Genomic DNA, 14,382 nt, shown 5'->3' with positions numbered 1-14,382 from the left:
TCTTTCCTAGTCCTACCTACGTTGTTGGTACCCATGTGGATCACGACAACGAGATCCTCCCCTTCCCCCTCCCACTGCAAGTTCTTCTCCAGCCCTGAGCAGATCCTGAACCCTGGCAGGCAACACAGTCTGCTGGACTCTCGCTCTTGGCTGCAGGGAACAGTGTCTATCCCCCTGACTATACTGTCCCCAACTACCACAAAATTCCGAGTTACTCCCCCTTCTTGAATGGCTTTCTGTACCATGGTCAGTTTGCTCATCCACCCTACAGCCCTCGCTCTCATCCATACAAGCTGAAAGACCCTCAAACCTGTTGTCAATTGCAAGGGCTGAGGCTCCTCCACTTCTGCCTTTTCAATCCCCTTACCTACCTCACTTGCAGCCACATCCTCCTGCCCCTGACCAAATCAGAGGACCCTATCCAGTGGGGTGTGACTGCCTCCTGGAACAAAGTATCCAGGATCGCCGTGTCTGTAGCTCGGCCTGCAGCTCACTGACTCTGAGCTGAAGCTCCTCGAGCCGCAAACACTTATTGCAGAATGTGGTTGCTGTGAATCACACTGTTGTCTACGAGTTCCCACATAATGCAGCTGCAACACATTACCTGCCCTGTCATCCTTATTGTGTTTTAAATAACTAGTTATTTACTTAATTAATTTTTAAATTAATGTCCCTGCTCACCGGCACTTACTGCTCTAATTTAAACTTTGGCAATACGATAAAGCTTGCTACTTAAAAATAAAACAGAACAGTCGACTCACCAGCTTACTTCCCTTCTGCTTGCCTGTTTTAAATAATTATAATTAATTAATTAGGTGGCTACATAAATTTTAATTTTAGGTTTTTCTAATTTTTAACTATTAACACACACACCCTAACAACAGTGCACTGACCTAGCTATTTACAAATACTCCTAACAATCCCTCAGTCCTCAATCCCTCCAAAGGGGCTTCTGTTCTAATCCTGAAAGCAAGTTGGTGAAGGACAGAACTGGAGTCAATCTTTACACTTTTTTTATTTATTTAGTGTTACACATTACAACCACATACCTTCTAACCCAACAAACCCCAGTTTTAGTCTGTCTGTATAGAGGGCACGAGTGAATCCAGTTAATGCACATGACTTGCATGCAATTAAACACAATTGGTATACAATTAACAGATTCCCTTGTGTCTCTTTAAGTAAAATATTAGAGTTAATATGCACAACCAAAGTTCCATTTTCTGTACAAAGCATTACATTGCAAGATGTCCCTCCTCTAGAAAGCTGAACAATTTCTTTGTACATGCATTTCTTCTTTTTGTAAAACAATTTAACAGTTGATGACTTGCATCTACCCATTTAATTTAAGAGATTTCCTTTCATTCCAACATCTGTCTCAAGCCAGCAAGGTCAATCTGTAACCTTTTCTCCGAGTAGAGTATATATTTTTGTAAAATGTACATTATCCCACAATGAACGATTATCTCCATAACGTTTAATGATTGTACTATCTTCAGTATGCCCCTTGTACAGAATCTCACTTAAAATTTTTGACAAATGGAATTCCACAAGAGCCAGTGTTTATTTTTTTTATTCGTTCATGGGATGAAGGCGTTGCTGGCTAGGCCAGCATTTATTGCACATCCCTAATTGGTGTGTGGCTTGGAGGGGAAGTTGCAGATGGTGGTTTTCCCTTGTATCTGTTCTCCTTGTCCTTCTAGGTGGCAGAGGTCATGGGTTTGGAAGGTGCTATCAAAGGAGCCTTGGTGAGTTGCTGCAGTGCATCTTGTAGATTGTAGACACTGCTGCCACTGTGCGTCGGTGATGGAGGGAGTGAATGTTTAAGGTGATGGTTGGGATGCTGATCAAGCGGACTGCTTTGTCCTGGATGGTGTTGAGCTTCTTGAATGTATGGGAGCTGCACTCATCCAGGCAAGTGGAGAGTATTCCATCACACTCCTGACTTGTGCTTGTAGATGGTGAACAGGCTTTGGGGAGTTATGAAGTGAGTTACTCACCACAGAATTCCCAGCCTCTGACCTGTTCTTGTAGTTACAGTATTTATATGGCTGGTCCAGTTCAGTTTCTGGTCAATGATAGCACCTCAAGATGTTGATGGTGGAGGATTCAGCAATGGTAATCCCATTCAATGTCAAGCAGAGATGGTTAGATGATCTCTTGTTGGAGATGGTCACTGCCTGGCATTTGTGTGGCGCAAATGTTACTTACCACTTATCAGCCCAAGCCTGAATGTTGTCCAGGTCTTTCTGCATTTGGACATAGATTCCTTCAGTGTCTGAGGAGTTGCAATTGGGACTGAACACAAGAAATAGGAGCAGAAGTAGATCATATGGCCTATCGAGCCTGCTCCGCCATTCAGTACGATCATGGCTGATCTTGGACTTCAATTCCACTTTCCTGCCCACTCCCCATATCCCTTGATACCCTGCGAGACCAGAAATCTGTCTATCCCAGCCTTAAATATATTAGGAATATCGGAGAAGGACATTCAGCCCATTGAGCCTGCCCCGCCATTCAATATGATCATGGCTGATCATCCACTTCAATACTTTTTTCCCACAGTATCCTCATATCCCCTTATGTAATTTGTATTTGGAAATCTGTCAATCTCTGCTTTAAATATACTCAATGACTGAGCTTCTACACCCCTCTGGGTTACAGAATTCCAAAGATTTCACAACCCTCTGAGTAAAGAAATTTCTCCTCATCTCTGTCCTAAATGGCTCCCCCTTAATTTGAAATTGTGTGCCCTGGTTCTAGACTCTCCAGCCAGAGGAAACATCTTAGCTGCATCCACCCTGTCTATCTCTTTTAGTATTTTGTAGGTTTCAATGAGATCACCTCTCATTCTTCGAAACTCTAGAGAATACAGGCCCAGTTTCCCAATCTCCCTTCATAGGACAGTTCCACCATCCCGGGAACAAGTCTGGTGAACCTGCGTTGTTCTCCCTCTACGGCAATGATATCCTTCCTAAGGTAAGGGGACCAAAACTGCACACAGTATGCCAAGTGCAGTCTAACCAAGGTTCTATACAATTGAAGCAAGACTTCACTACTCCTGTACTCAAATCCTCTTGTGATAAAGGCTAACATACCATTAGCCTTTCTAATTGCTTGCTGCACCTGCATGTTAGCTTTCAGTGACTTATTGACAAGGACACCCTTTGTACATCTACATTTACTAATCTCTTACCATTTAAGAAATACTCTGCACAATTATTCCTCCTACCAAAGTGGATAACCTCACATTTTTCCACATTATATTCCATCTGTCACGTTCTTGCCCACTCACTAAGTCTGTCCAAATCCCCTTGAAGCTGTTTTGCATCTTCCTCACAACACACATTCCCACCTAGTTTCGTGTCATCAGCAAACTTGGAAATGCTACATTTGGTCCCCACATGCAAATCATTGATATATATTGTGAACAGCTGGGGCCCAAGCACTGATCCCTGCTGTACCTCACTAGTCACAGCCTGTCAAAGTGAGAATGACCCGTTTATTCCTACTGTCTGCTTTCTGCCTGTTAACCAATCCTTAATCCATGCCAGTATATCACCTCCAATCCCATGTGCTTTAATTTTGCTAACCAGCCTCCTGTGGGCGACTTTATCAAAAGCCTTCTGAAAATCCAAGTATACCACGTCCACCAACTCCCCTTTATTAATTCTGTTGGTAACATCCTCAAAAAAAACCAACAGGTTCGTCAGACATGATTTCCTATTCATAACCATGTTGACTATGCCCAATCAGATCATAATTAACCAAGTGTCCATTTATCATCCTTTAGAATATATGCTAGCATTTTCCCAACAACTGATGTAAGGCTAACAGGTCTGTAATTCCCTGTTTTCTTTCTCCCTTCCTTAAATAATGGGGTGACATTTGCAACCTTCCAATCTGCAGGAACCACTCTAGAATCTACAGATTTTTAGAAGATAATCACCAATACATCCACTATCTCCATAGCTACCTCTTCCAACACTCTGGGATGTAGAATATCAGTTCCCGGGGACTTATCAACCTTCAGCCCCATTAATTTCTCCAATGCAGCCTTCTTATTAATACCAATTTCCTTCAATTCCTCATTCCCCATAATCCCATTGAAAACAAACTATTCAACAATGGAGCATCCACAACTCTCTGGGGTAGAGAATTCCAAAGATTCACAACCCTTTGAGTGTAGTAATTTCTCCTCATCTCAGTCCTGAATGATTGGTCCCCTATCCAGAGATTGTGTTCCCGTGTTCTAGATTCCCTGACCAGTGGGAACAATCTCTCAGCTTCTACCCTATCCAGCCCTTTCAGAATCTTGTATGTCTCAATTAGATCGCCTGTCATTCTTCTAAACTCCAGAGAATATAGGCCCAATTTACTCAGCATCTCATTATAGGACAACCCCCTCATCCCAGGGACCAATTTAGTAAATCTTCGCTGCACTGCCTCCAGTGCAAATATATCCTTTCTTAAATGTGGAGATCAAAACTGCACAGTATTCCAGGTGCGGTCTCACCAACGCCCTGTATAATTTTAGTAAGACTTCTTTATCCCTGTACTCCAATTCCCTTGCAAAATATTCTGCTTTTCTATTTTTACGACCAAAGTGAACAACTTCACACTTCCCTACATTATACTCCATTTGCCATCTTGTTGCCCACTCACTTAACCTGTCTATATCTCTTTGCAGCCTCTCTGTATCCGCATAGTGGCGCAGTGGTTAGCACCGCAGCCTCACAGCTCCAGGGACCCGGGTTCGATTCCGGGTACTGCCTGTGTGGAGTTTGCAAGTTCTCCCTGTGTCTGCGTGGGTTTTCTCCGGGTGCTCCGGTTTCCTCCCACAAGCCAAAAGACTTGCAGGTTGATAGGTAAATTGGCCATGATAAATTGTCACTAGTATAGGTAGGTGGCAGGGAAATGTAGGGACAGGTGGGGATGTTTGGTAGGAATATGGGATTAGTGTAGGATTAGTATAAATGGGTAGTTGATGTTCGGCACAGACTCGGTGGGCCGAAGGGCCTGTTTCAGTGCTGTATCTCTAATCTAATCTAATCTTCCTGCAGCTTACCTTTCTACCGAGCTTTGTATCATCAAACGTAGATACATTACTCTCTGTCTCTTCATCCAAGTCATTAATATAGAGTGTAAATAGCTGAGGCCCCAGCTCTGATCCTTGTGGCACCCCACTATTCACTGCCTACCAACTTGAAAATGCCCTATTTATGCCCACCCTCTGCTTCCTGTCTTAACGAATCCTCTAACCATGCTAATATATTACTGCCAACACCATGAGCCCTTATGTTGTCTATTAATCCTTTATGTGGCACTTCATCGAGTGCCTTTTTGAAATCCAGGTATACTAAATCTACTGGTTCCCCTTCACACCAAACCCTGTCACCAGGTTTCATGGAGGCACCCAAGATTGCGTCGTTGGCACCAGCTAGACCTCATTGTCACAAGGCGAGCCGCCTTAAATAGTGTTCAAATCATACGCAGCTTCCACAGTGCGGACTGCGACACCGACCACTCCCTGGTGTGCATCAAGGTTAGACTCAAACCAAAGAAGTTGCATCATTCCAAGCAGAAGGGCCACCCGCGCATCAACACGAGCAGAATTTCTCACCCACAGCTGTTACAAAAATTTCTAAATTCACTTTTAACAGCCCTTCAAAACACTCCCACAGGGGATGCTGAGACCAAGTGGGCCCACATCAGAGACGCCATCTATGAGTCAGCTTTGACCACCTACGGCAAAAGTGCGAAGAGAAATGCAGACTGGTTTCAATCTCATAATGAAGAGCTGGAACCTGTCATAGCCGCTAATCGCATTGCACTGTTGAACTACAAGAAAGCCCCCAGCGAGTTAACATCGGTAGCACTTAAAGCAGCCAGAAGCACTGCACAAAGAACAGCCAGGCGCTGCGCAAACGACTACTGGCATCACCTATGCAGTCATATTCAGCTGGCCTCAGACACTGGAAACATCAGAGGAATGTATGATGGCATTAAGAGAGCTCTTGGGCCAACCATCAAGAAGATCGCCCCCCCTCAAATCTAAATCAGGGGACATAATCACTGACCAACGCAAACAAATGGACCGCTGGGTTGAGCACTACCTAGAACTGTACTCCAGGGAGAATGTTGTCACTGAGACTGCCCTCAATGCAGCCCAGCCTCTACCAGTCATGGATGAGCTGGACATACAGCCAACAAAATCGGAACTCTAATGCCATTGATTCTCTAGCCAGCGGAAAAGCCCCTGGGAAGGACAGCATTACCCCTGAAATAATCAAGAGTGCCAAGCCTGCTATACTCTCAGCACTACATGAACTGCTATGCCTGTGCTGGGACGAGGGAGCAGTACCCCAGGACAGGCGTGGACAATATCATCACCCTCTATAAAAACAAAGGTGACCGCGGTGACTGCAACAACTACCGTGGAATCTCAAACAAAAACAAGAAATGCTGGATTCACTCAGCAGGTCTGGCAGCATCTGTGGAAAGAGAAGCAGAGTTAACGTTTCGGGTCAGTGACCCTTCTTCGGAACTTCGAGTTCCGAAGAAGGGTCACTGACCCGAAACGTTAACTCTGCTTCTCTTTCCACAGATGCTGCCAGACCTGCTGAGTGAATCCAGCATTTCTTGTTTTTGTTTCAGATTTCCAGCATCCGCAGTATTTTGCTTTTATTATACCGTGGAATCTCCCTGCTCAGCGTACTGGGGAAAGTCTTTGCTCGAGTCACTCTAAACAGGCTCCAGAAGCTGGCCGAGCGCATATACCCTGAGGCACAGTGCAGCTTTCGTGCATGGAGATCGACCGTTGTCATGCTGTTCTCCCTTCGTCAGATACAGGAGAAATGCCGCGAACAACAGATGCCCCTCTACATTGCTTTCATTGATCTCACCAAAGCCTTTGACCTCGTCAGCAGACGTGGTCTCTTCAGGCTACTAGAAAAGATTGGATGTCCACCAAAGCTATTAAGTATCATCACCTCATTCCATGACAATATGAAAGGCACAATTCAACATGGTGGCTCCTCATCAGACCCCTTTCCTATCCTGAGTGGCATGAAACAGGGCTGTGTTCTCGCACCCACACTTTTTGGGATTTTCTTCTCCCTGCTGCTTTCACATGCGTTCAAATCCTCTGAAGAAGGAATTTTCCTCCACACAAGATCAGGGGGCAGGTTGTTCAACCTTGCCCGTCTAAGAGCGAAGTCCAAAGTACGGAAAGTCCTCATCAGAGAACTCCTCTTTGCTGACGATGCTGCTTTAACATCTCACACTGAAGAGTGCCTGCAGAGTCTCATCGACAGGTTTGCGGCTGCCTGCAATGATTTTGGCCTAACCATCAGCCTCAAGAAAACGAACATCATGGGACAGGACGTCAGAAATGCTCCATTCATCAATATTGGCGACCATGCTCTGGAAGTGGTTCAAGAGTTCACCTACCTCGGCTCAACTATCACCAGTAACCTGTCTCTAGATGCAGCAATCAACAAGCGCATGGGAAAGGCTTCCACTGCTATGTCCAGACTGGCCAAGAGAGTGTGGGAAAATGGCGCACTGACACGGAACACAAAAGTCCGAGTGTATCAAGCCTGTGTCCTCAGTACCTTGCTCTATGGCAGCGAGGCCTGGACAACGTATGTCAGCCAAGAGCGACGTCTCGATTCATTCCATCTTCGCTGCCTCCGGAGAATACTTGGCATCAGGTGGCAGGACCGTATCTCCAACACAGAAGTCCTCAAGGCGGCCAACATCCCCAGCTTATACACACTACTGAGTCAGCAGCGCTTGAGACGGCTTGGCCATGTGAGCCGCATGGAAGATGGCAGGATTCCTAAAGACACATTGCACAGCGAGCTCGCCACTGGTATCAGACCCACCGGCCGTCCATGTCTCCGCTTTAAAGACGTCTGCAAACGCGACATGAAGTCCTGTGACATTGATCACAAGTTGTGGGAGTCAGTTGCCAGCGTTCGCCAGAGCTGGCGGGCAGCCATAAAGGCGGGGCTAAAGTGTGGCGAGTCGAAGAGACTTAGCAGTTGGCAGGAAAAAAGACAAAAGCGCAAGGGGAGAGCCAACTGTGTAACAGCCCCGACAAACAAATTTTTCTGCAGCACCTGTGGAAGAGCCGGTCACTCTAGAATTGGCCTTTATAGCCACTCCAGGCGCTGCTCCACACACCACTGACCACCTCCAGGCGCGTATCCATTGTCTCTCGAGATAAGGAGGCCAAAGAATCCTTTATGTGGCACTTCATCGAGTGCCTTTGCGAAATCCAGGTATACTAAATCTACTGGTTCCCCTTGATCTACCCTATTAGTTACATCCTCAAAATACTCTACTACATTTGTCAAACAGGATCTCCCTTTAGTAAAACCATGCTGATTTGTTCATACTTTTCTTTTCCAAATGCAATGTTTAGACTTCTTTAATAATAGTTTCCAGCATCTTCCCAACGACTGACGTTAGGCTAACTGGCCTGTAGTTCCCCGTTTTCTCCCTACCTCCTTTCTCGAAAAGCAGAAATGGTCTGATGGGACCATTCCTGAATCTAAGGAGCACTGTGCAATCATTAGCGAAAATCCCCACTTCTGGCCGAAGGATGTTAGGAAGGTCATTGATAAAGCTTCTGAAGATGGTTGGCCAAGGACACTATCCTGATGAAATAGCTGCAGTGATATTCTGTGGCTGAAATGATTGGCCTTCAACAGCCACAACCATCTTAAATAAAAGCAAAATACTGTGTATGCTGGAAATCTGAAATAAAAATAGAAATGCTGGAAATACTCAGCAGGTCTGGCAGCATTTGTGGAGAGAGAAGCAGAGTTAATGTTTCAGGTTGATGATCTTTCATTCGCATCTCCTCAGTACCGAAGCAGTTCAGGCTGCATGTAGCAAGCCATAGAACCAAAGAAAAATTCTGGCATAGAAGGAGCCCATTCAGCCCGTCGTGCCCATGCCGGCCAAAAAAGCTAGCCACCCAATCTAATCCCACCTTCCAGTACCTGGTCCATAGCTTTGCCGGTTACAGCACTTCAGGTGCATGTCCAGGTACCTTTTAAAAGAACTGAGGGTTTCTGCCTCCACCACCATTCCTGGCAGTGAATTCCAGACACCCACCACCCTCTGGGTGAAAAGGTTTTGCCTCATGTCCCCTCTAATCCTTCTACCAATCACCTTAAGTCTGTGCCCGCCGTTACTTGACCTCTTCGCTAGGGGAAACAGATCCTTCCTGTCTTCGCTATCCAGGCCCCTCATAATTTTGTCCACCTATTAAGTCACCCCTCAGCCTCCTCTGTTCTAAGGAAAACAACCCTAGCCTATCCAATCTTTCCTCACAGCTGCAACGTTTGAGCCCCGGCAACATTCTTGTTAATCTCCTCTACACTCTCCAGAGCAATTATGTCCTTTCTACAATGTGGTGACCAGAACTGTACGCAATACTCCAATTGTGGCCTAACCAGTGTTTTATACAGTTCCAACATTACATCCCTGTTTTTGAATTCTATACCTCGGCCAATAAAGGAAAGCATTCCGTATGCCTTCTTCACCACTCTATCCACCTGACCTGCCACATTCAAGGACCTGTGGACATGCACTCCATGGTCTCTCACTTCTTCCACCCCTCTCAATATCCTCCCGTTCATTGTGTATTCCCTCGCTTTATTTGCCCTCCCCAAATGCATTACTTCACACATTTCTGGATTGAATTTCAGTTGTCATTTTCCGCCCACTCAGCCAAACCATTGATATCTTTCTGGAGTCTACAGCTATCCTCTTCACCGTCAACTACATGGCCAATTTTTGTGTCATCAGCAAATTTCCCAATCATGCCTCCCACATTTAAGTCCAAATCATTAATATATACCACAAACAGCAAGGGACCCAACACTGAGCCCTGTGGAACACCACTGGAAACAGCTTTCCATTCACAAAAACATATGTCGACTACTACTCTTTGTTTCCTGTCACTGGCCAATTCTGGATCTAGCCTGCCACATTCCCCTGTGTCCCATGGGCTTTCATTTTACTGACCAGTCTGCCATGTGGGACCTTGTCAAATGCCTTACTAAAATCCATGTAGACCACATCCACTGCAATACCCTCATCAATCCTTCTTGTTACTTCCTCAAAAAACTCAATTAAGTTAGTAAGACATGACCTTGCCGTAATAAATCCATGTTGACTATCCCTGATTAATCTGTGCCTTTCTAAGTGGCAGTTTATCCTGTCCCTCAGAAGAGATTCTAACAATTTACCCACCACCGAGGTCAGACTGACCAGCCTATAATTTAGCCTATCCCTTGCACTCTTTTTAAACAATGGTACAACGTTTGCAGACCTCCAATTGTCTGGTACCTCTCCTGTATCTAGTGAAGATTTGAAGATGATCCTCAGCGCATCCGCTATTTCCACCCTGGCTTCCTTTAACAACCTAGGATGCCATCCATCCGGCCCTGGCAATTTATCCACTTTCAAGGATGTCAGACCCTCTAGTACTTCCTCTCTCATTATGCTTATTGTATCTAATATTTCACACTCCTCCTTTTCAACTACAATGTCTACATCATCCCTCTCCTTTGTGAAGACAGAGACAAAAAACTCATTAAGAACCCTGCCCACATCTTCTGCAGCCTTGTCACCTCTGATAGACCCCTACCCTTTCCTTCGTTATCCTCTTGCTCTTAATGTACTGATAAAACATCTTTGGGTTTTCCTTGATTTTACCTGCCAATAATTTTTCATGTCTTCTCTTTGCTTTTCTAATTTCCTTTTTTACTTCACCCCTGCACTTTTTATACTCCTAGGCTTTCTAAAGTATTAAGATTTTTGTGATCGTCATAAGCCCTGGACATGATTCAGGCTTGGGCTGATAAAGTGGCAAGTCCCATTTGTGCCACACAAGTACCAGGCAATAACTATCTCCAATGAGAGAGAATCTAACTGTCTTCCCTTGATATTCAACGGCATTACCATTGCTGAATCCCCCACCATCAACAGCCAGACACTTAACTGGACCAGCCATATGAACACTGTGGCTATAAGAGCAGGTCAGAGGCTAGGAGTTCTGCAGCAAGTAACCCAGCTCCTGACTCTCCAAAGCCTGTCTACCATTAACAAAGCACAGGAGTCAGGAGTATGATGGAATGCTCTCCACTTGCCTGGATGAGTACAGCTCCAACAATATAAGAAGCTCAACGCCATCCAGGACAAAGCAGCCTGCTTGATTAGTAACTCAATCACCATGTTAAACATTCACTCCCTCCACCACTGGTGTACAGTGGCAGCAGTGTGATCTGCTACCCTCTGTAAACTTCATCTCATGCAAGCCTTTACCTGTATGCTATCCTGCACCAAATCCCACTCACCCTTCCCTCTGTCCTTGCTGAGCTACATTGAGACATTGGTACTGGTCTCCCACCCGTAAAACTGCCCATTCCTCTGATGTCCAGATTTAACATTTGTTCACCATCTATTGAGAATAAATACCATTCTGTTGTCCTGCCCTGATGTCTAGAATTATCATCATCGTTCTCTGAATTCCAGCGATGGCCTTTTGAAGTGGAGGCAAAGTGCTCCCAAATATTGTCTTAGATATGCTATGTGAGCTTGTAGTGAATTGCACTCTATCTTCCATGTCAGGCCTTCAGTATGACCTGTTAGGAGCTGGTCGATATTTGTATTCTGATCTTATGTTCTTCTGCATGCGCAGAAACACCCTCTGACAGTTTAAAGCTCATCCCTTCTCATTCAGTGTCCCAGGCATAGAGAACCTCTAACAACTTCTTCTGGTGCAGGTATTAAGGCTCCTGAACTTGACCTGGTTTCCGAAGGCTTGCACTATGATTGTTTCGCCAGAGGTCGGCTTCTCTGAGCTGGAGGAGTTATGCTTGGCCACATCTTCATTCTCGCTGGTGACGGATGAAGTTCTGGTAAAGTTGCTGCACTTGTCATCCAGGCTACGGACATTAGACCTGAGAGGTTGCTATCGGATCACGTCAGCAGGGTTACAGCTTCTGCCCTGCCAAGGTATGGATGTGTTTCTCTGAAGCCACCCTTTTATGACCCCTCTGTCCAGGTATTTGTGTATGATTAGGGTACATTGATTTATATTTATTTTATACTATAAGTGTATTGCTATAAATAGATTTGTTTTCTAGCACATTGCTATCCTTAAGCACTCCCAGATCAGGTATGGCATGTTTTCTATGCAGGATAAAGCATCTGTTTGCTCTGATGAGCCCTCCAAAGCCAAGTACAGCACAGGTTTGATACAGAGTAAAGTTCCCATTACTCTGTCCTAAGAAGTACTCAAAGGGCAAGTACAGCACTGGTTGGACACAGTGTAAAGCTCCTTCTGCATTGTTCTATCAAATACTCCCAGGGCAGTTACAGCACAAGTTAGATTAAGAGTAAAGCTTCCTCAACACTGCCCCATCAAACAATACTAGGGCAGATGCAACATGCGTTAGATACAGATGGCATTTATTGACTATTGCTGGTTGCCCTGAGGAAATGATTTTGGGCTTTTGTCTTGAACCACTGCAGTCCAGCTCATGTATGAGGTTGTCCAACTGTTGTAGGAGGTTGCTATCTTTATCTGGCTTAGGGTGAGTTAACCTGTGAGATGAATATTGGAGGGCTGCAACAGCACGTGCACTCTTCTTATCATAGTCTGGTCATACTCCTGTATTTAGGTCAGGAAGAACCATCTGTCTCACCATCCCAAGGCACAGAGCCCCATGTTGCTAGGTTGCTCACCTGCAAGCACATGGGTGGCTCGCTGGAAGTTGCACGAAGGTCTATCCTCCTTCCACAGGAAGAGACACAGGGAATTTATCACAGGTTGAACAGGTCCACCTCCAGCTGGAACTCTAGAAGACACAAATTACATACCAGAAGTAGAGGATAGCCAAGGGCCTAATATGAGTGAGGAACTTAAAATGATATCAGCAGAGGAAAAGTATTAGAGAAACTTAAGCGACTAAAAGCTGACAAATTCCCATGACCCGATGGCCTACATCCTAGGGTTCTAAAAGATAGTTCTGCAGAGATAGTGGATGCACTGGTTATGATTTTCCAAAATTCCCTAGATTCTAGAATGGTTCCTTTGGGTTCGAAGTTAGCAAATGTAACACCACTGTTCAAGAAAGGAGGGAGAGAAAACAGAGAACTACAGGCCAGTTAGCCTGACATCAGTCAGTAGGAAAATGCTGGAATTTATTATTGAAGAAGACCTAGCAATGCACTTAAATAAAAGCAAAATACTGCAGATGCTGGAAATGTGAAATAAAACCAAAATGCTGCCAGACCTGCTGAGTATTTCCAGCACTTTTTGGGTTATAACAATGCACTTAGTCTGATCATACTATAATTTTCTAAATTAGCATGGTTTTATGAAAGGGAAATCGTGTTTAACAAATATATTAAGAATTTTTTGAGGATGTAACTAGTAGGGTGGATAAAGGGGAACCAGTAGATGTAATCTACTTGGACTTGCAAAAGACATTCGATAAGGAGCCACACAGAAGGTTAATATTAAAGTTAAGGGCTCATGGATTTGGGGATAATACCTTAGCATGGATGAAGCATTGGTTAATGGGCAGAAAGCAGAGAGTAGGGATAAATGGGACATTCTCAAGTTGGCAGACTATAACTAGTGGAGTGCCGCAAGGGTCCTCAGCTATTTACAATCTATATTAATATAATGACTTCGACGAAGGGACCGAGAGTAATGTATCGAAGTTTGCTGACGATACAAAGCGAGGTGGGAATGTAAGCACTGAGGAGGACATAGAGGCTGCAAAGAGATATAGTCAGGTTAAGTGAATGGGCAGCAAGGTGGAAGATGGGGTAAAATGTGGGGAAGTGTGAGGTTACTCATTTTGGTAGTAAGAATAGAAAAACAGAATTTTTTAAAAGGTGTGAAACTTCTAAATGTTGATGTTCAGAGGGACTTGGGTGTACTTGTACAAGGAACAAAGAAAGGTAGCATGCTGGTACAGCAGGCAATTAGGAAGACAAATGGTATGCTTGCCTTTTTAGCAGGAGGATTGGAGTACAAGAACAAGGAGGTCTTGCAACAATATTTAGGGCTGTGGAGAGACCACACCTGGAGTACTGTGTGCAGTTTTGGTCTCCATGCCGAAGGAAGGATATACTTGCCTCAGAGGTGGTGTAGCGATGGTTCACTAGATTGGCTCCTGGGATGAGAGGCTGAGTAAATTGGGCCTATACTCTCTGGAGTTTAGAGAAATGAGAGGTGATCTCATTGAAACATTCTGAAGGGGTTTGGCAGGTAGACACTGAGTAGTTGTTTCTGCTGGTTGGGGAATCTGGAACACAGGCACAGTCTCAGGATAAGGACTGAGA

At 44.8% G+C, this 14,382-nt stretch overlaps 1 protein-coding gene across 2 annotated transcripts in view; it reads left to right on the top strand.

Annotated features, from left to right (window-relative positions):
* fbxl6 (F-box and leucine-rich repeat protein 6) overlaps positions 1-14,382 on the top strand; it is a 65,153-nt gene that overhangs the window by 41,466 nt on the left and 9,305 nt on the right. For both annotated transcript variants that reach the window (XM_068015747.1, XM_068015746.1), the window contains exon 8: positions 11,808-12,039. In XM_068015747.1, coding sequence (XP_067871848.1) covers positions 11,808-12,039 — 232 coding nt within the window. The remainder of the gene's footprint in view (positions 1-11,807; positions 12,040-14,382) is intronic.

Source organism: Heterodontus francisci, chromosome 2 (genome assembly GCF_036365525.1).
Source record: "Heterodontus francisci isolate sHetFra1 chromosome 2, sHetFra1.hap1, whole genome shotgun sequence".
Lineage (NCBI taxonomy): Eukaryota > Metazoa > Chordata > Chondrichthyes > Heterodontiformes > Heterodontidae > Heterodontus > Heterodontus francisci.
This window is presented reverse-complemented; position numbering and strand designations above follow the sequence as displayed.